The 23,523-nt window shown below is 36.0% G+C and overlaps 1 protein-coding gene across 1 annotated transcript in view; it reads right to left on the bottom strand.

Moving 5' to 3' along the window:
* CHCHD3 (coiled-coil-helix-coiled-coil-helix domain containing 3) overlaps positions 1-23,523 on the bottom strand; it is a 340,709-nt gene that overhangs the window by 5,431 nt on the left and 311,755 nt on the right. The window contains exon 7 of the mRNA XM_072652712.1: positions 7,821-7,956. Within this exon, the coding sequence (XP_072508813.1) occupies positions 7,821-7,956 (136 nt within the window). The remainder of the gene's footprint in view (positions 1-7,820; positions 7,957-23,523) is intronic.

Below are 23,523 nucleotides of genomic sequence, written 5' to 3'. Positions count from 1 at the left end.
TGAAGATGAAATACAGGGCCCTAAGAAACTTGGAAGAAACTCTGCCTCAGGCAAATTCCTCCATGTACTCTGATCTCAGTGTCTTTTATTTCAGAGGCTAACCATATCCTGGAGGTTTCATTTATATCTTAGAAAAGAGAGAAATGAGGGATATACTTAGGAAAAAGCTTTAAAGACATCAAGTTCTGTCCTTATTTCTGACCTGTCGTTCTTTACATCAGTCAAGTTACTTATTTACTCTCTCCCTAAAGTGGCTCATCTGCTCTTATCTGCAGGTCCTAACCTGGCCAAACCTTAGAAGGTTTCAGTCCCAGCAGGAAGCCTTTAAGGGGCTTCCTACCCAGAACAGGGAATACCTGTTTCAAGTTTATTACTGCTGCTCCCTCATGTCAGCTGGCTTGACACACTGCCTGATGACTGAACATGCCATTCTGATGTAATGTCCCATACTTGTGTGATCTTTTCTCCTGACTTCCCATCCATTTTGAGATCCACTTGATATCTATGGCTGTAGCATGATAACCGAATTTGAACAATCTTGCCATAAGCAATCCATAGGCCTGTATCTCCAAGAAGAGTTGGTTGGCAACCTGCATTTTGTTGTGGAAGGGTATTAGATTACCATAGATTTACTACTCTTTTTAACTAGTTAACATGGGGCAGAGAGATCAGTGTTTTTTCATCTCTCTGAGCATGGGAAACAAAGATGAAAAGTATGATGTAGCAGAAAAATACCTGGCCATAGAACCAATTAGAGATCTAAGCTCAAATCCCAGCTCAGAGCAACTCTAGCTGTATGATCTTGGGCAAGTCACTTAACCTCTTAGTGTTCTAAGCAACTCCTGAATTCTATAAGTTGCAGAGAAGATGACAACTTGCATTGGTAGAGGGAGTTTTCTCTACAAATGAAATCACAGGTTCAGTCCCTATCCCTATTACTTCCTACAGGAGACCTGGGAAGCTATTATTCTCTACTTTCTTCTCCAAACTGGCCTCACTTTCATTCTACAGAACAGACTCACACAGGATTGTCAGTAAAATGTAAAATCAGGGCCTATGATCTTTAAGAAACAGGAACAACAACATGGTATGGCTGCAACTATGCCAGGTAGATTTAGCTGGCATAAAACAATGGGATGTTTCTTCTGAGCAAAGGACTTAGCAGTAAAATGAAGCCAGTCACAAAAATAAAAGATTCTACAACTGGACTACTGCCTCAAACCGAAGAACATGAAAGTACAAATAAGGGTATGGAAAAGACTACTGGATGTGCACAATTCTTCTGCCTACAGTCACAGAGAGAAAAACCACCTTAAAATATAAAGACTACAGTCCAATACACATAATATGCTCCAGGAGTCTACCTGGCTTTTTTTTTTAAGTCTTCTAGCCGGTGGCAAGTGATGAAAACAGGTCACAATCAGAGCTGTTAGTAGCACAAGGTGAACAGGGAAAGAAAGATATGCTTCAGATTCACAGTTACTGCCAGTCTGGAAGCTGATCTTGAAGGCTCTGCTGGTCCATGCCACCACCCTGAGGATCTCAGCACTGTGGTGCTCTTTCCCCGGGGTCCACTCTCTATACCTGGACTGTCCTCTGTGCTATGTCTCAATCTGGCAACTGGGTGAAAAAATCCCCAAGTTATCCCTCTGGACAGAATATCTACAATCATTATCTCAACAAATAACCTTATTCTGTGTGTGAGTAAGAGATAAATAGTGGGAAAGTGGGCATGTTTCAAGTTACAGAAGGCAGTATAAACTTGGGTTCATACTCTTTTAACTCTTTCTAGTTCAAGGTCTCAAGACTGCAGTCTACAAAAGGGAAAAATGTTGGCTACCACCAGTGTGATCTTGGGCAAATGAATTTATCCTCTCTGGGATTCAGTTTTCACTTCTGTAAAAGGAGGCAGCCGAATTAGAGGATCTCTACAATTGTTTCTCAACTCTATGACAACTAAAGGAATAAGAAGAATGGTGGTGTGTGTGTGTGTGTGTGTGTGTGTGTGTGTGTGTGTGTGTGTGTAACATAGAATGGGAGCATGGTAATATGTGTCAATGGCAAAAAGAAAAAAGATTGATTCTGGTAGCTCTAAGAAAGCTATGAAGCTGATGGCTAAAGAGTAAATGTGCCTAATATGTTCCAGTATATATAAATGTTCGCATTCATTTTTTAATGAGGTATCATTTTTAGTTAGCCTGTAGTTTTCAGTCCTAGAGATAATAATTATCTTTTAAAATCCTTTTACTCTTATGATGATCACACAGAATTAACACACTGGAAAGAATAATCTAAATTTTCCATGATAACCCATGAGGAATTGTTTAAGGAAGGTTCAGAAAGGATAAATGCGAATAAGTGGATGAAAGAGAATAAAAGAAAACTAAGGCTGAGGAATACCCAGAAATTTTCCAATCAGTAAAATCTATTAGACAACTGGATAGTGCCTCAAGGGAACTAGTGAAAGCCCAATCATGCGAGTCATTGCATGACTGATAAATCCAAGGAATGGATTTAGCATTTGAGATTATCCTATGGGGAATGCTCTTACAATGGTAGAGAAATGGACAAGACAAGCTAATGGCCTGTTTTCATGTTTGGTTGTTGTTTCGCTGTTGAGTATTGTCCATGTTTCCACAGGAAATGTAAGATGGACAGTGTGCCCCATGAGGAACTGCCTCAGGGAACAAGAGTGACTGGTAGAATACTAAATCCTTTTCTAACAAGAAGGGCCAAAGTGTTGAGGTCACAAGGTTGAAGTCCAGCTTCCAGGAATGACTGTCTCTTTACAAAAGAGAAGACTGAAAATACTAGGTAATTAATTCTCTTCTGAAAAGAGCAACCATTAATGAAGCATTTCTTCCATCAGACCAGTCATTTTAGCATAGCCATAAACTGGTGCCTTACTGGGCTGTCATCTCTGATAAAGTGCTTTGTTCTCCCTCTCTCTTATACTCATTTCCCAATCACCCTCACCTCTCATCACTGTTTAACTTGGTCTTCAATTCTATTTCTTCTCATTCTGTTTTAACCATTTTTTCCCATCTTCTTATTTCAGTTACTTTCCACAAAAGTTTAGATTAGTGGATAAGAAAGAGACCTCTGCTACTTTCAAGACAACCATTCACAAGTGCTCCTTTTCATTTAAAATCAAATTCTATGTGTCACAAGTGGCCAGTGCTTGATCACAAACGGCCAGTTCTGAGTCTGTGCCTGGTTATTACACCTACCCCAGGCACCTGTCCATTTCAATGGTGATCATCCAAAAAGACAACATCTTTATGGGCAAGTAAGTATCTCTTTGATTAACATACAGTAAGCGTGTATTCCACCTAATATATATCCCAAGCAAGCAATAGAAGGCATTCAAAAATACTAACAGAAGGTAATAAAAAATATACTTCACAAGAGAGATCCAGAGAGCCATGGTCCCTTTCATTGCCACTGATGATAACTACATGTCTTTGGCTGTCATACTTAGTCTGAGTATGGTGTAAATAAAGCTATGATTACGTGTGACCTCCACATGGACAGGTAGCTTTGTTTAATTCCATAGCCACAGACTCCATTTTCACAAGCCCTGTCCTACAAATGAAGAGTATTTGTCATCTGAAAGGAGAGAATAGCTGGTTCAGAACAACCCAAAGCAAATACAGAAGCAACGACAAAAAACACTCCACCAAAAAGCACTATGAAATAAAAGTAAAAGGACAAAGTGAAAGATACTGGAAACTAGGTATTACAAATACCAATTAATTCATGACCAATTATGCTAAATACTTATTGTGTCAGGTACTGTGCTAAGTGCTGGGGAAACAAATGCAAAGGGAAAAAGGTAACAGTCCACATCCTCAAAAAATTTCTATTCTAATAGGAGAGAAAAGATGTGCATAGTGTGTGAATGTGTATGTATGTATGTATGCATGTATATGATAAGGCTATAGGAGATATAGAAGGTAAAGTCAGAGGAGAAGGCATTACCAGTTAAGGGAACTAGAAAGGCCTCCTACAGAAAATGTGGTATCTGAGCTCATTCTTTTTTTTAAATTAATTTTATTTATTTTCAGTGTTCTACAATCACTACCATATAACTTAGATTTTTTCCCCCTCCCTGCCACCTCCCTCCCTGAGATGGCATACAATTTTATATAGGTTCTACACATACATTCCCATTAAATACATTTTCACTATAGTCACGCTGCATAGAAGAATTAAAATGAATGGAAGAAATCATAACAAACCAAAACGTAATACATACAAAAAAAATGATCAGCTACATTCTGCAATTGAATTCCATAGTTCTTTCTCTGGATGTGGAAGGCATTTTGCCTTAAATGACCGTTGTGAATTTTCAATGAAGTTTCAAGTCCACCAGAAAAAACTGTCACACACTGTGGTCGTTGCTGTGCACAAAGTTCTCCTGGTTCTGCTCCTTTCACTCAGCATCGGTTCATATAAGTCTTTCCAGGACTCTCTGAAGTGTTCCTGTTCATCATTTCTCATAGCACAATAGTACTCCATTACATTCATATACCATAATTTATTCAGTCATTCCCCAATTGATGAGCATCCCCTTGATTTCCAGTGCTGCTCAAGATAAGGAATCATTGGAATTTAGTGAGCAGATGAATGGCATGGCCAGACCTTTGTACCTTAGGAAAAATACTTTGGCAGTTGAATAGAGGACAGATTGGAGAGGGGAGACCAATTAAGAATTATTACAATTGTCTGAGCAAGAGATAAAATGGGGGCTTGAGCTAGGGAGGTAGCTGTGTAAGTGGAGAGAAGGGGATGTATATGTGAAATGCGGTGGAGATAAAAACAAGATATGGCAAGCGATCAGATATGTGAGTGAGGAAATCAAAGAAGATGGAAGAATGTTATGTTGAGGGAAAGGTTTTGGGGAAAAGATGAGTTCTGTTTTGTTCATGTGGATTTTGAGATGCTCTTCTAGGTCATTCCTCCGGGGAATAACAATGGCCTCAGACCACCAGCCCTGATTCCAGCTCAAGCCCTGAAGCCATCATCCAGACAGATGTGTTACTGTAGATGTGCTACCTGACAACTGCTTTTGCAGGAGCTGTGGCCGCTGCCTCTTCTCCCTAACAGAAGATCCAAGAAAAGTCTTGGCAGTTACAAATGACTGAACTTCAGAAATGAATATGGTTTTACGAGTGGAAATAACATTAAAGAAGATGTAGCACCATCTGCTTTGCCTCTGCACCCTAAGGGCCACTGGGCCTTTCCATCAATTTGTAGCTAAAACCTCTTCAATGTGTTGTCTCCCTCTGTTAGAAAGTGAGTTCCTTTACAGCAGAGCTTATCTTGTTTTTGTTTTTCTTCTCCCCCACCATTTTTATCCTCAGAACTTTGCACAGAGCTTTGCTCCTAATAATCACCTAATAAATCTCCTTTCCTTCCTTTTGGAAGAAATTTTAAAAAGAACCTAAATTGGAGAAAACAAATGTGCTAGTGAGTATCACTTTACTGCTATAGAAGGTTTCATGAGAGAATATGGCTTATATGATATATTCAAGACTCCCTCCTTTTCTTTCTTTCCTATGTAGTTCTGGGAGTCATATGTATAAAGACGATGACCGAACCTACGGAAACTGATAACACCAATGAGAGAGTATAAAGACAAAAGACAAGAGGGCCTGGAGCAGTGGCCTGGGAGTACCCACAGAAGGTACTTGATACAGATGAAGACCCAGCAACTGGGACTAGAAACAAGTGATTAGGCAAATAGGAGAACCAAGGGATCATGAAAACCTAGAGAAGACAGCAGCCCAGAAGAGTAAGTGGTCAATAATGTCAGATGCTGTAGAGAAGTCAAAAAAACCATTAATTTGACCATTATACTGATAACTGCAGAGAACACTATTGGTTATCTGAGGAGGCTGGAAGTCAAACTTCAGAGTTTTAGAAGAGACTGAGAGGAGAAGTGAAGATGCTAAAGGTGGGGAAGGGGGTACTATGGAAGGGCTGAGGCTAAGGCTAAGAAACAAATGCTGTGGCAAGAGGGATAGAGAATCCATTTGGAAGGAATAGGAGGAGTGCCTTGTTGCACTGACGACTCAGATGACATTAGACAACTTAAATCTGTTAGGAACCTAGTCATCAAGGTTCTGTGACTTTTTCCAGCTCCCTCCAGTAGCAAAGTGAGTAGGAATGAAGGACGTGGATGGGGGAGTTCCAGGGTTGGGATTTAGTAAGGCATGAGCAGTGACTGGACAAAGGAGCAAGAGATTTGAGAGCAGGGGACAGGAGAGCATAAGTGATTCACCAAGGCCTTGAGACTGAAGAAGAGATTGTACTAGAGCATGGGAGACAGCCTGGGAAACTAGTGAGGGGTGGAGAGGCTGGAGATCATGGGGTGCATGAAGAACAGTTTTAGGAATGATAAGGTCTTAGGAGAGATGGAATAATGGAAGATTATGACTGGATAAAGGAATTAAAAAGTTCCAAAGTAATTCTAAAAACCACAAAATTAGAGGAGGATGGACTGAGCCAACATTAACATTTTCCTTCCAGTTACCACTTCATCCATGTTAAAAATTATACTCAGTGGACACAAGCACATACAGTTTATATATTGGACTGGAACACAATTTTCCATAGCTACTTTTTTCCAACGAATAACTTGTCCATTTTATGGCTCTAATAACAAGTTAGAAAGGCTTCATCACTCAAATCACAGGTCTCAAGTACTTGAGTTTATATTACTATGAAAGGCTGATTTTATTAAAAGCTTATCAGAATCTGTTTCCAACATATAAAATATACAAACTTCATATTAATAGTTTCCACTAAAGACCTTTTAATATAAGAATCCCTCATATATTGCTAAAGGTAATACAAGTACTACTATAAATAAGAGACAGAAATGGGAATTAAGTGAGACCTTTAAAGGCATCACACAGTCATTCTAAAAAATCCTGATCATATTTTTTTCCCTACTACTACTCAACTACCCAATCATAACCGCCAGCTCCTCCTATTAAATATAAAGAGAGTGTTAGAAATTTACACTAAGTGGTATTATTATAACCCTGGCAAATTAGGCTGCAGAAAGACATGCTGTGTAGCTCAAATGCTAAAGATGTTTGGATTGGAAGGTCAGCTATCACGAATTTTTTACCTGACAGACAATGAGATTTCCTATAATTTCAACAGCTGAGTGTAATCTAAATCCAAATAAATCAGTTACATGATAAGCAATTATGGGGTCCATTAAGATAGGTGGTTTATTATTAACTTCACTAAATTGGAGAAAACATGTAGTGAATATCACAACTAATATATGAAGGTTTAGTGAGAGAATATTGCTTATAGGATGCCTTTAAGATTGTGTAAGTCCTCCTCATATCACATATCTAGATCCTACACTTCTGTAGTGACCTCTACATTGGTGGAACAATTTGAACAGAGAACACAGCTTCATAAGACTCTTCCTCCGACTGCCAGGTAGCAACAGACAACATCCATGGGTCCTGGATGATGTCCCAAGAGCATATCCTTGTCTATTCATTCCACAAACATGTGTTAAGTGCATACTGCATGCAGAGCACTGCATGAACATGCCAAGGACATATTTCTACCATAATTCAATAAAAGGGGAATGACAGCCACAAAGCACACAAACATGTCAAAAAAAAAAATCAAACTTTAGCCTGAAACCCTTTATAAGAAAAGCAGAGTGGTCTAAACACAGAGTGTACAACTCTTACCAATATGTGGATGAAACTTTATGATAATCTAAAATATATTTTCCATCCTAATTTTTGTGATGTCCAAGTTGACCAGGCCTGTACACTCACCTGTTTGGCATGATTGACACAGTGCTGGTATTGGTTGGCCAGGGCAGAGCAACTGAGTGTTTGCTGAGGGTTTTCCCGGTAACATTGGAGAATTTTAGCTTGCAAATCAGCACAGATTGGATGGGTCTCATAACGCCTGAAAAAGAAATCAGAGACTAATGAATTGATCATAAATTGGGAGACAAAAATTAAAAAATTGAACTGAAGTGAGTGAATGTTTTAAAGTTAGAAAGAGACAATTCTATCTTCAGAGAAAAACAGCTATTCAAATTGATGATGTTTCTCCATAGATCAAAGTGGAAATAAGTTAGATAATTTCCACTAAATAAATCCTACTGACACCATCTAAGACACTGCTACTTACTACTTGCTTAACCTTAAGTAAGTCACTTAATGGGTTTTAGTTTCTTCATCTGAAAAATGAGGAGGCTAAATTCAAAGTCCTTTGAGGTCCTTCTAACTTTAGATCTTCGATCCCATGAATTTAAACTTGTACTGGTAAGTAATGAGGGTTAATTACTCTACTACTTACGAGCTACTTTGGATATTAGAGACTCATATTAACTTCTGTGATCACAGAAATGGAAAAAATGCCAAACTAAAACCAAATAACACAAGTTATCTTTGACAAAGGATATGTTTTTTAGTCTTGAGTATATAAATTGTATTACAATACACAAGAGGGTTTTCCCTTCCTAATAATTTATACGTAGTATATAAAGGGAACATACATACATACATAAACAGAAAAACTGCCCAGTAAATTAAAATGTACTGCATAAACTGAAGTCACATTTCCTGAGTAAAGTGATAGAACAAGGCTATGTGGATTATCTATCCCCAGCATTTAATACAGCTGTGTATAGTATGGTATGGCATGATATGGTGTATAGTATAGTACTGTATAGTATAGTACAGCAGATGTTTGTTTGAATTACCTTGCACACAGACACACACATACACACATTATATTATGCTGCCACATAATGTATGCATTTGTATTATTTTCAAATTGGCTTTTGTTCTATATGTAGAAAGCTTATCTTTTTAAAAAAATGTTATTCTTCTTCTGGAATCTAAAACTGGTTTCTCCAAACATAATTTCCAAATAACATTATTTCCAATTTAATGGGTTCAAAAAAACCCCCTAGAGAACATGGAGAGAAAAAACTTTTTCATCAACAAGAAAATCCTTAGGCAATAATTTGTATCCCCAATTACTTTTATCCAATGCACTATGCTATTACATTTTTCCTAGAAAAGAAAAGTGAAATGCAAACCATACTACTGTTTCTTTAAGGAATGCATTCCAAGACACTTTCTGCAGATATTAGATATGTAGCTAGAACTGGGGGAAGCTTCCAAAATTTTATGCAACATTACCAATAATCCTATTATTCGGCTTTGGCAATTACTTAAACATGAATTTAAATCTCATTCATGGAGTTTATCTTCTTTGAGATTTCAAAGTTCAAATACCTGTGACTTCTTTTGGATATGGATTTCACTAATCCCCTATCAAGAAAATCAGCATTTAAAAGAAGTCAGCTGTGCTTTAAAGTGTTGAACTACAGAACAGGATCATGCTTACCGCTTATTTCTCCATTAATAATCAATAATTATATGAAATATTTTTCATTTTTTGGAGTGCTTTCCTCACAACAATCCTGTGAGGTAGGCAATACAAAAGTATTACTATCGCCCGTTGAGGCATCTTCCTCCTGCTTCTGCCTTTTTTTTAAGCAGACAAGGCAACTGAAGATACACAAAATGACAGGTAGGAAGGAGCTAATAGCCTAATATTCTGCAGAGGAAGTCAGTCAAAAGGGACAGGAATCCTTAAGAATGAAATTCTAATGACATAAATAGAAATTATTCTGATGGAGAAGGAAAGGGAAGAACTATGTAAAGAAAACATTGTAGCTCCACGGAAATCTAAGTGGTCAACTTAGATTTTTCTTTAAAGGCATGTATGGAGGATGGAAGTAAGGTGAGGTAACTTCATAAATATAAAAGAGTCAGGTAAAAATAGTATCAATGATACTAAGGCTTGCACTATGCGAAGGACCACAAAAAGAACTTTCAGAAGGTACTCTGGAGCACAAAGAGGCCCAGTGGAGGAAATAAAATTGCTACTTGGAGAAGGGAAGGTAGTGACAACAGCTGATGTTAAGAATGCTAAATGACTAAACTCTTATTTTGCTCCTCTTTTTCTTCTTATGAAGGTGATCTCTGGATTGGAGGGACAGAACAAAATTGAAACTGAAGACAAACTGAAGAGAGGAACAGCGCACCTACTTCTAAATGCTTGCTAGTCACCAAAACCAAATAAACTACACCTCATGGCACGCTTAGAGAACTTGTAAACATAGTTGCCAAGCTGTTTTTTGCTATGTTCAAGAGATCTTGGAGAAGAGGAATGCAATACAGGACCGGTGAAGGGTAAAGGTCCTGATTTTCAAGAAAGGCATAAAGGTCACATTCTGTGAACTGGGAGTGAATGAGACTGACTTCTATTCCTAAAAAATTCTAGAACATATTATTAAAATATGGGTTTTGAGCATTTGCAAGGCAAGTTGAAATAACCCAAGTTTACTTTAGAATTTAACAAAAAGCATTTTCTAGAATTTCTCATGTTATATTTGCAGACAAGATGGAAAGGTGGTGGCTAGACAATAATACAATTGGGTGAATTTTGAACAGCTAGAAAGATCAGATATAAAGATGGGTCAGTAGTTCAACGTCAACTTGAGAGAGGTATCTCATGTGTGGTCCCTATAATAGCACTTTGCCACTAAACTTTTCATCAATGATTTGGATAAACACATAGAACATGTTTCTTGTCAAATTTGCAACAACAGAAGGGTTTATGAGCCTGTTAGACAAGATAATCAGATACCAAAACAACTTCAACACTCTGGAATGACAGATTAAAGATGAAATTTATTCAACTTTTAAATGAGTTTAATGTAAATTCCTTGGGCTCAATAAACTTAATTTCATAAACACAGGATAGGAGAGGTATGGCTAGGCAACCATTTCTGTGAAAAGGACCCAGGGTCTTTAATGGATTACAAACAATCTCAATATGCGCATCACCAATGTAACAGGGCCACCAAAACCACAATGGTGATTTTAGGCTACATCTAGAGATGCATGGTATCCAGAATGGCGACAATACTACAGTATTCTGCCTACACTCTACATCTGGAATACTGCTTCATTTTGTGTACCTGGACTCTATGCCTGGCTCCTCAACTCTGATAGATGAGCCTTTTTGCCTTTTCTTTCTATGGTCCAGATCTTCACACAAACTTCCTTCAGCCTCTTCACCATGACCACCCTTGGGCTGCCGCCCCTTTCCCTGTGTTCCTTTGTGTGTATCTTCTCTGAGGAGAACTTAAGTTCCTTGTGGACAGTGTTTTGCTTGTTTGTATTTGACTCCCCAGCACTTAGCAAGCATTTAACTCTCCTTTCTTCATCCCTCTCCCCTTTTCTCTCTCTCTTTCATGGTTGAAGGGATTGGGGGTGTTTATTCTGCAAGAGAACTGAGAGTGGAGTAGGAGGAAGGCAGGCATGAAAGCAGTCTTCATATATTCAAAGGACTTTAAGGTGGAAAAAATATTAGACATTCTAAAAACTGAGAGGACAGGTGCTCAGAGGTAAATTTAAACTCCCCAAAGGAAGAAAAAGACCACCCTATTTATTAGAATTATCCAAAAGTAGAGCGGAAAAACCTTAAGAGAAAGTGGGTTTGCCTTTGGTGCAGAACTTTAAGCCAAGGCTGCCCAAGATAACCACTCACCATAGTAATGTAGAGGGGATTCTTCTGTGTTAGACTCTGAATTCTGAGATCCCTTGGCTTCCCAATAATTAAACTGTTAGTATCGGAACTCAGGCTCAAACTTAAGGTATTCCGACCCCCCAAGTCCAACATCCTCTCCACTATAATAAATAAGTTATGATGAACAACAGTGTAACTATGTTGCAAATATGTAACTAACTGCTCTGAGAACTCACAACAAGAAAACCAGTCCATTTTTAACTCAGTGATGTAACTTGGTAATCTCACCAGTCTATAAATTAGATTAAGGGAAAAAATGAAATAAAGAATGCTGGAAAATGTGCTATTTATCCCCTCTATCATCACATGGAGATGCTGCCATATAATTAGATATCACAGAGGAGATATACATCATTCACATATTCACCATAACTCATTTAATAACAAAAAAGGTCTTTGAATAAAGGTACATTTAGCCTAGAAGCAAGTATTTACTGAGTTGTGCTATTAGCAGTCATGTGTTAGTTCTAATATCAAACATGTCAAAATGCATTTTTATTATCTACAAATCAATTATGTTTCTCTTTCAGGTCTCTGAATTTCCTGTTTGTTGATCACTTACATTCTAAGTATTTACACATACACTAGTCTCTTTGGATACTTCAATCAGGTATTGATGACTGGAAGTAGGGATGGAGTGAGGCACAAAGGGTGGAAACTAACATAAATGTCCCCCAGTGGCTGGAGTACATGCTGGACATCTGCCTGGCTTAGTGCGTGAGGAAAAGGCTCTGCTTTAGTATTGATCTGGGATGCCTGTTATACTACTCTAATGCACTGTTTTCACTTTGGGAAAATGCTAAATGAGATTACAGTCTAACATTAGAAGGCCATAAAACACAGGCCATGGCACCTTCCATTCAACGGAGAGTTTCAAAGAAGCTTCCAATATGCACTATGGTAAACTCTCCATACCATCAGCAATTGATTTTTATTGAATGCTTTCATTCTTGCTGAAATATAAAACTACTACTAGAGAAAAATAATAATAGGGAGGGTATCAGGGACACAAAATGTAGTTTCTGTTAAGGTTAAAAAAGATTTGACATTGATAAAGCAATAAATGTAAGATAAAATGTAAGAGAAAAAGAGATGAAACACAAATTTAGAGAAATTAGCTTCATGCTAAAGAAGGGCAGAATACATAAAAAAAGACGTTCAGAAAATGCAGTATTTAATAAAAAGGACACTGGTGCTTGGCGTAACCAATTAAGTTTCTGGGCCTCAATTTCTTCATTTGCAAAAATGGAAGGTAGACTAACTACATCAGGGGTTCTGAACATTTTTATTGTGTCATGTACCCTGTGGGCAATATAGAGATGCCTGTGGAGCTTTTCTGAAACGCAAAAATAAAACATAGGTTTGCAGAGGAATTGGACTATGTGGAAATATATCCATAATATATTTGTCATACAGAATATTTATATATTTATAACAGGTAATATAAACTACACACGTGTATATGTATATATATATATACATATACATACACACACACACACACATATATGTATGTTTGTAAAACAACTTCATGGACTTCAGGGGTAAGAAACTCTGAACTAGATGACCTCTAAAGCTCTAAATCTTACAACTAATATAAAAATAGTAGAATTTTACCTAAAATATCACTCAAAACTTCTATAGGTAAAAAAACTATTGAACTAGTGGTAGACAAACCTAATCTACTCTAAGTGCATTGTATATGTATATCTAAATATCTCCTCTTCTCCTTCTTGTCTTTTTTTTTGTATTTTTTTTTAATACAATCCCACTTCCTACTTTCCTATTCTACCTTTTGACTATAAATGGCACTCACAGGTACTGCTTCACTATACAGGTAAAATTCATAGCTTAGATTGGAGTCTTCTCTATGTGATGGCAGAAGAGGCTTCCCAAGGGAAGTGTTGGGCCCCAAAGGGTACAACCAACTAAAATACATTATCAAGCGGTAGCCCTGATTTGGTCAAAGGTTGGGGGTTATGAGGTGATGTCAATTGTGCATGGTCATTTGAAGGGAAGAACATATGAGAATATATATATCCAAGTATTTCTTTTTATTCTTTGGTATTTCTTGGTATAGATCAAGCTATATAAGAGAGTTGTGCTTCTAATCTCTTTTCTAAAATACTCCTATGATAAAGTTATACTCTGCTGATCAGTTTTAGTGCTCACTGCTGTTTTCCCTGTGTACTTTCATATCTTTTATCTCAGAAAAGTTTTTGGAGTGCATTTGAACATTGCTTTTTGAGGAAACTACTTACCTATCTTTTTAGTACAGCTAACACAAATGGCAAACAGCAAGAATAACATGGTGAGTTTGAAAGGAGGAAAAAATATGTAGATAGCTATTCTTTAACAACACTCTATTTAGAGCTCCAAAGAACACATTTAATGTGAATGAGTTAGTAGTCACAATTTTCAAAGAGCACCCAAGTCTCTCCTCTTGAGAACACAAAAACTATTCAAAAGAAGCGTAGGTTCACAAAAAAGGATCCTTTTCTTATATCTAGACCACAGTGAAGAGTTCTATAGACACTACAATGACAGAAAAAGAAATGAAAATGACCGACTGAATGGAGAAATCTCATGTTCTGATTCAGGGTCCAACAATATGAGATTCTTGAGGATTAGGCTTTCTAATACAACTCTACCTAACATATGAAAAGCAGGCACACACAGATAGAAGGCCTTGCAGTTATACAGGGTAATCAGATTTTTTTTTCAAGTCATGGAATTTAATCTTAGTTTGAACTCATTTCCTGAGCAATGTAAATGTCTACTCACTTTACATGTCGGTGACCTTTTCATTAGATTGCAAGCTCAGCGAACAAGGTGTATGTATGTGAAAAGAACTATCAGTAGCCAGCATTGTGAAGTGGGTGATAATATACTTGTTACATCTATCCTATCTGCTAGGGTAAGAAATGCAAAGCAGCTAAGCTCCAAAGCAGGACTCACTGACAGTGCAAACCTACCTACAGTTTTATGGACACAACGCAGGAGTAATCTCCCTGGTGTCATTAGCTGATTCCATGAAAACATGACAGTAGGTGAACTGTCTCCACAGGGGCAGTGAATTCCATAAAATTTATGTCACAGATGGAATGGAAGAAACTATATTTCAGTAACATCAAAGATCTATAATTTTCTATGAGCACATACACCAAAAATCCACATTCAATCATCTTCAAATTTGAGGATATATCTATACTCTTTTTTTAAAAAAAGTAATAACAATAATTTCATTCTAAACAATCTCAAGTCTGGAAACAAGCAAACAAATTCAACTCTGATATATTTTTTTCAAAAATATTTTAACAGTTGGTAACAATTTCTTCTATGTGGACCAAAATCCAATTTCACAATTGTACTTCAGAGGCCATATATTTCAGAAAAGGAGGTGTACAAATGGACTGCTTTCTTGTTTCCACCTACATTCTTTTGTAGTCTGTAAGTTCATTCTGATAAATGAAAATGAAAGAAGTTTTCCCAATAAAAGCCAGCTACTAAATCATGAAAGTCAAAATTATTTTTTGTCATTATATCAAAACGGAAAGAAGCACATTTCAGGGCTTGTTGTGGTGACCCTGAATAAAATTCACTCAGCTTCACCGTCAAATGAATCACTCACTTAAGGCTCTTAAACTGTTACCCCAATGATTGTGATTCTAAAGCAATGGAGTAGAAAAAGCCACCCAGTTGCATATTTAGTAAGAAACTCAGCTCTGACCGAAGGGACAACAGATTATGCATACTTTCATTCCATAAATCACAATCCTTGAAGGAATAACATCAGATGCAACTGTGGTACAGTGGAAAGAGCACTGCATTTGGAGTCAGAGGACTCAGAGATTCCAATCTGGCACCTGTTTACTAGCTGTATGACCTGGGGCAGGTAACTTCAGACCTTTTCCTTCCTTTAAAATGGAGATAAGAATATTCACATTCTTTTATTTCCTAGGTCATTGTGGTCAAATGAGATAACATGCAAAGTTTTGTGTAAGTAATAAGGAAATAATGTATGCAAAGTGTTTTGTATAAACACCTGCGCAAACAGCAACTCTTTACTTTTGACAGAGAAACAAAACCCCTGGAGCGGCTAGATGCCATGGGACAAAGGTGATCAGAATGACACCCACAAACAAGAAAACATACCCAAATCTTCAATTTTTTAAAAGGATATGAAAGAAAAGTCTTAAAACCAGAATAATATTGCAAAAATTAGATATGTGGTCAAGCAATGTTCCGATGTACATATTTATGAATGTTTTTAATGAATAATTTGTATAGTGCATTAAACATAAAGTTACACTACCTTTGTACTCACATATGTTTCCCCTTAAAAGTACGGTGTTTAAGGGGAAAAAGAGAAAGAAATGCATTTATTTGAAAAGTTTGCTAATATTGCTACATTCTCTCTTATAATTCAAAGATGAAGGGAATTGTGAAAGGCTTGGGGAAACGTGTGCAACGAAGAAGTTGGGGAAAAAAGGACCAAAAGCTGTATTTGGGGCTCCCCACCTCTATCTTTTCATAGCGGATGTAGAAGAAGGAAATTAATACAGAAATCTCAAAAGTATTAGCGTAGTTTTAAGCTTAATAGCTTTAAACCACTAAGTTATTTATTAAGCTTAAAACTGCACTGAGACTTTGAGGACATTCTGAGTATAACGGTTCTAAAGTAAATCCATTCGTCACTCCTGCTTCTAGGTAGGTAGGCCGGATTCTCCCAGAATATATTCCCCATCGCACCAACTAAAGGGATACAAAAAGCTTCCATGATGGGTTCGTACAGAATCTTATCTGGGAAGGACTGATACAGCCTGTTCACATGCATCTACTGGGAAAAAGGGAGTTAATCTGCTGTTCCTTCCAAACATAAGAACAAAATACTCCCCCCCCCCCACTAAAAAAAGAGGAATAATCCCTTAAAAATCTAATGTTCTTGAACAATAAGTTCAATGTTGGTATAAAATATTAATCAAAAGAATCCTAGCCATAACTGAATGTAGCTAGGCATAAAGAAACTATCAATTCACTTTTACAAAAATCTCTTCTATCAGTCACTTGATATAATATAAATAAAACAACTCTTTTATTGTAGACTGTTTTTATTTCAGTTTTCAAATGGCTACCATCCTAAACCCTGTATATTAGACTTCTCATCTTTGATGAGTATGAGATTGCATAGAGTATATTTGGAAGTATGAACTAATAATCATAAAGTGGTTTAAGGGCAAAGAAGGATGGGTGGCTAATGTTTAATAGATATACGTTAAGATTTACTAACTACTCAAAATTAACACAAAAATAAGAGTTCCGTAAAACATTTCCCCAGCCTCATAAAACATCAGTAAATAAAATCAAACAGCTAAAATACAGCATTTTAAACTGAGGGTGAAGTTTTAACTCAAAGAAGAAAATAAATATAAAACAAACTATAAACACTGCATATTATGAACTAGCTTTATTCTGGTTCAGAGATAATAAATTTTCTGAGTATGGATTATAAATTTTAAAAAATACTAACAATACTGTTATTGCTTAACAAATGTTAGATAATAATGCTATAATAAAAATCAGCATTCAATAGGATAAAAATATAGTTTTTAAAGAGTCTATAATCTAGGGCACACTTCATTCACGAAAACGTGTTATGCACAAAAAAAGAAGGCAGGGTGCCTTGCACATGATAGTTTCTCGAACATAGCTTCTCAAAATTTTGTTCAAGCAAATTCGAGATTAGAAATATTTAAATGTCTGGAAAACCAACCCTGAGTCAAAAAATGATGACAGTAAGTGAAGAAGCACCATTCTTGTCCTTTCAGCAAATAAATGAGTAGTGGAATGAACAGATGTCCAGAGCCCAAAATGTCAAATTTGACATCCCAATGGATATGAAATCAATGTTTGAGCAAAAGCAAGTAATTTGACAAGTCAAAATGTTGTCATTTGAGACATCTCTATAAGGTTTTTAGTCTGAGATGGGGCAATTTATTAGTGAAAGTATGGCATTTAATCCCACCTGACTGGTTAGGTTAACTATTCGCCTGGAATGCCTAGAGAATATTAACACTGAACTTAAGAGTAAATCAAATCCTAGGAACTTTTTTCTTAAAATAAATGATGTGTATGGATATACAGACATTATATGTTGCAGTGATCAGCAAAGAATTATAACATTACTCATGTACTCATAAAGTAGTTCTAAGTGGATTATTCCTCTTCATTGCTATTTTCATTTCTCCCTACTATGCCTGATATATGAACGAGATAAAATCTCTAAGATGCACTTAAAAATAAATTTTGCCATTCTTCATTATTACATATAATCATCACCAATGAAACTCACTGAGAATTAGCTAGTGTAAATAAGATGGAATCTTAAAGTTGTAACCTGAACTGTGCGGTTGTTAGAGTCTATGATGAGTTAGGGTCCAGGAAGCACCTTCATGACCAGATCCTATTTTCAGGTGCTTATAATGTTTTTTCTTAGGAGAATTAACTTTTGGGACAAATTTCTCATACTTAGCTCAGAGCTGATTTACTCAGATGGGGGTGAGGTGAGGGAGGAAGTAGCCCAGAGGAGGGTAGAAGTTTAGTGAAATTCCATTTGAGTTAATCAAGCATAAAAATACATCCTTTTCGCTGCTGAGATAAAATTTAAGAAAGTACTTTTATTACTCAAATAAGTGAAAAATAACTTAATTTTAAAAATTTCAAAACTGTCACATATCTCAAGGAGGACTATGACATTCCAAAAAATGAGGTTAATGCTAAATTTTAAGCATTTTAAAGAGCTGTAGTGAACGTTACATAACTTTGCCTGACATTCTTTCTACTGCATCTTAAAAGTAAGTTTTTAATACTAGGTAAATAAAAGAGCACACGGATGGGCATCTCTGCTTATTGAAATTCGAACTGGTTGATTTCTGTGACAAGTTGAAAGGAAAAAATCATCCAGGTTCCCCTTTCTGGTACCAAGAGGGTGCTAAGTACTCTCAAGACAAGGGAGTGGGAGAGTGGAGTTGAGCTTCGTCTGTGTTCTCCATATTCTCTAAGTCTCTGAAGGAGAAAACAGTGAGTCCACCAAATGTAGCTGTGGTGAAGTAGGACGTAAGATGCGAGCACGGTTGTCTCCTGCAGTAAGGCTGTATGCACTGAGCCACACTTACAGGACAGGATGAATGATGCTGCTGGGCCCTCTGCTTCACATTAAGCTTGCATTGTTTATTCAACAGTAAAATGAAAATAGCACTTGTATTACCCAACTCACAATCTGATTCTGAGGGTCATCTGAGAACTACACAAACACTATATGCCTATAAACTATTATGAGTTGTGGAGACCAGAGTAAAATTCATGGCTTATAGATTTAAAAGTGGAAAGGACTTCAGGGGTCATGAGGTTCGATCTCAAACTTTACAGACAAAGGAACAAAGTTCCAGAAAGGTTAAGGGATTTACCCAAGGTAATACAGGTAAACAAGTGACTAGTTTTTGGTCCATGTACTCTGGTTCCAAAATTGACATTTTTTCACTATCCTGGGCTGTCCACCAGCCAGAGTCCTTGGGGGAGGCTTCATGGGAGGTGACATAGTCTGTTTATGATAAGTGGTAGAGACAAGTGCATTTAAAGACTGTAAATGAAAGATCATATAACAGTACCTTTCATCTACACTCTATCATATACTCTGGGCATAGCTGAACTAAACTGGCTATCTCTTGATTTTGTCCCACTCTTTCCCTCCTCTCTATATTATTTGTGTGGTCCAATGGTTCTAGAATTGTGTTCTGGGGAATCTGTGGTTCCCCAAGACCTTTTTTTGGGGGGGGGGGATCTGTGAGCGCAAAAAAAAATAACATATATACACATATGTATATATGCATGTATACATGTGTATGTTTATGATATATGTATGCATGTATATGTATATGCATATATTATTTCTTATCACTACAGAGCACTTTTACAAAAATGTCATGTACTAGGGAATAAAGAAGTTTCAAAGAAATGGAAAAAAGCAAAAATATAGAACACATTTTTATAGACCATAACACAGTAAAAACTGTGATTAATTTAAGGAGCATAAGCAAAAGATACAAGTATAAATGGAAACTTAATAATGATCAAAGAATAAATCAAAGAAATAACAATGTAAAAGACTGATGATGAGAAAACATACCAAAATCTCTGATATGAACCTAAAACAAATTTTAGAGGAAAAATTATCTCCTTAAAAACATATGCAACAAAAAAGGATTGATGAGCTGAATTTTTAAGTAAAAATAAGAATGCCAACAATAATAACAACACAAAAACAAAATAAGCACAAGAGAGGAAACCTTGAAAATTAGATGGAAAATAAATTGGAAACCAAAAAAACCCATAAAACTGATTTTTAAAACCCTAAAAAGATATTTCTTTCGAAAAAAAAACCCTATACAATCGATGTCTTTAGCCAATTTTAAAGAGGGAGGAAAATAAAATTAACAAAATGAAAAATGAATATAAAATCACAAGAAACTTAGAAAAAAAGAATTTGTTATACAGTTTATAAGCCAACAAAATTGAAGAATTCAAAAGAAACAGTATTATCTACAAAAATATATCCATATGGACAGAACACTAAATACAGATCTTAAAATAATTCAATCTTAGAAAATGAAACTGAATTTAGTTCAAAGGGAACTACAAAAGAAAAAAATCCCTTTAATCCAGATGAATCTGCAGAAGAATTCTCTAACACTTTTAAAGAATACATGCACTACATAACTATTTTCAAATTTGAGAAAGCATCTACCGAGCTCTTTTTATGAGAAACAAATTGTTCTAGTACCTAAACCACAGAAGGATAAATCAAAGACTGCTGTTGACTACCAGCAATAATGCATATTAATGTCTATTCAGAAGTTTAAAAGAAAACTTTGGCAAATGCATCAATTTATAGGAAAATAACAACATCAACGACAACATTTATTTTGATCAAGGGATTCAATATGACCAGGCATACATAATAGATGGCTTAAAGTTAGGAAAACAATTAATATAATTAATCTTGTTAAAAAAACAAACAAAAACATCAAAGACATGACTGCACAAATCGATGCCTCTGATGAAATATGACATTCAAGTATATCAAAAAAACTCTACAAAGTATAGGAAGAGAGAGTATGTAAAACCAAAAGCCAGTACTATATGCAATGGAGATATACTAGAAGTTTTCACAATAAATACTGAAGTAAAGCAAGAATGCTTCCTTTCTCCTGCTATTTGACATTGCTATTGTTAGAATTTCCAGAACTAGAACAAAAGAAAAATTAATAGCATGAGTATAGGCAAAGGGAAGCCAAAACTATCCCTACTTCCTGATGAAATGATTGTTTATTTTTCTTTTTTAATCCAAGAGAATGAGTAAAGAAACTGAGACAACAGCTTCAGTAAAATTCCAGGCTATAAAATAAACTAACAAAAATCAATTTCATTTCTATTTAGCAATAACAAAATTCAGGAGTAAATAACAGACAAGACTCATTCGAAACAATTAAAATTGCATAAATTATCTAGGAATCAAATACCAAAGCATATTCAAGACATGTATAGGTATAGAATTATAAAACGCTTCTTAAAGAAATGAGCACTTTAAATAGCTAGAGGAAAATTCAATGCTCATGGTTGGGCTGTGGCAATAACAAACTACCATAGAGACCAGATAAAAGAGCAACAAAATTCAATGAGAGAAACAAAAAAACAAGGGAAAAAGATCAATAGGAAAAAGCTAGGACTGCAAGAAAAGCACTTTCAGACCTGAAACTCTACAACAAGACAATAATCATCAAGGTCATTTGGTACTGGTTAAAAAAAAAAATGAAAAAAATCAATGAAACAGAAGTTAAGGAAGTATCAGAAATAACTCAACTTAATAACTCAGTGTTTGATAAATCTAAAACAAATTATCTGGAATAGAGCTCCCTACTGACAAAAATCGCTCAGTAAACTGGAAAGTAGTCTGGCAAAAATTAGGCTTAGATCAGTATCTCATACTATATACTACAATAAATTCAAAATAAATATACATATATAACAATGAATATTACAATACACAGAAACATGAGAAGACATGCAGGGTCTGCAAAGTGAAATAAGTAGTGTCAGGAAAACAATAACGACAATGACTGTATTAATACAAATGTAAACAACTATCACAACCAAACAGCTGAAAATGAATACTTTAAAATTATAATGACCAATATGACCACAAAGTAGTGATAAGAAGCTCACCCCTATGCTGTACTAGATTCTTTTCAGAAGTGAATATGGATGTAGGAATACTATATATAACAGAATTTCCTTAATATACCGGTAAGTATTGCAATTTTATTTCTTTTCCTTTGAAAAGAATTATTTATTGTGAAGGATAGTTTTCTTGGAGGGCTGTGGAAGAAAAACAGTGGGATATGTAGATGATGTAAAAACAAATGAAATATTCTTTAAAAAAATATTCTAAAGAAATATTTTTTTCAGTTTACTCATCTTTTTTAAAAAATTATTTTATCTGTTTTCAGTTTTCTGCAATCACTTCCATATATCTTAGAACTTTTCCTTCCCTCTCCCTCCTCTCCCCTCCCTCCCCAAGATGGCATACAATCTTATATAGGTTCTACACATACATTGCTATTAAATACATTTTCACCTTAGTCATGCTGCACAGAAGAATTAAAATGAACAAGAGAAACCATAAAACAAAACAAAAGAAAACATAACACGAGAAAATGGCCTGCTTCATTCTGCGATCCAATTCCATAGCTCTTTCTCTTGATGAGGATGGTATTTTGCCTCAAGAGTCCATTGGGAATTTTTTAGGTCCTTGCATTGCTATGAAAGACTAAGTTTACCAGAAAAATTCCTTACACGCTATGGTTGTTGCTGTGTACAAAGTTCTCCTAGTTTTGCTCTTCTCACTCAGCATCAGTTCATATAAATTCGTCTAGGCCTCTCTGAAGTCTTCCTGTTCATCATTTCTTATAGCACAATAGTATTCCATTACATTCATACAACACAACTCATTCAGCCATTCCTCAGTTGATGGGCATCCTCCTGATTTCCAGTTTTTGGCCAGCACAAAGAAAGCTGCTATAAATATTTGTACATGTGGGACTCATTCCCATTTTTATGATCTCTTGAGGACAGAGTCCTAGAAGCGATATTGCTGGGTCAAAGGGTATGAGCATTTTCGTAGCCCTTTGGGCAGTCTCCAGAATGGTTGGATCAGTTCATAGCTTCACCAACAATGAATTAGAGTTCCAGCTCTCCCACATCTTCTCCAACATTTATCATCTTCCTGTTTTGTCATGTTAGCCAAACTGATAGGTGTGATGTGGTACTTCAGAATTGTTTTGATTTGCATCTCTCTAATCAACAGTGATTTAGAGAACTTTTTCATATGACTATAGATACTTTTAATTTTTTCCTGTGAAAACTGTCTCTTCATATCCTTTGACCATTTATCAATTGAGGAATGACTTGTATTCTTGTAAATTTGACTCAGTTCTCTATACATTTCAGAAATGAGGCCTTTATCATAGACACTAGTTGGAAAAATTGTTCCCCAGTTTTCTGCTTCCCTCCTAATCTTGGCTGCATTGGTTTTGTTTGTGCAAAAACTTTTCAATTTAATGTAATCAAAATCATTCATTTTGCACTTCATAATGTTCTCTGTCTCGTTTGGTCAAAAATTTCTCCATTCTCCATAAATCTGACAAATACACTATTCCTTGCTCCCCTAATTTGTTTATAGTATCAGTCTTTATACCTAGATCATGTATCCATTTGGACTTTATTCTTGTGTATGGTATCAGG

This window comes from Notamacropus eugenii, chromosome 3 (assembly GCF_028372415.1).
Source record: "Notamacropus eugenii isolate mMacEug1 chromosome 3, mMacEug1.pri_v2, whole genome shotgun sequence".
Classification (NCBI taxonomy): Eukaryota; Metazoa; Chordata; class Mammalia; order Diprotodontia; family Macropodidae; genus Notamacropus; species Notamacropus eugenii.
The sequence above is the reverse complement of the archived record's forward strand: the minus strand, read 5'-3'. Positions and strand labels throughout refer to the sequence as shown.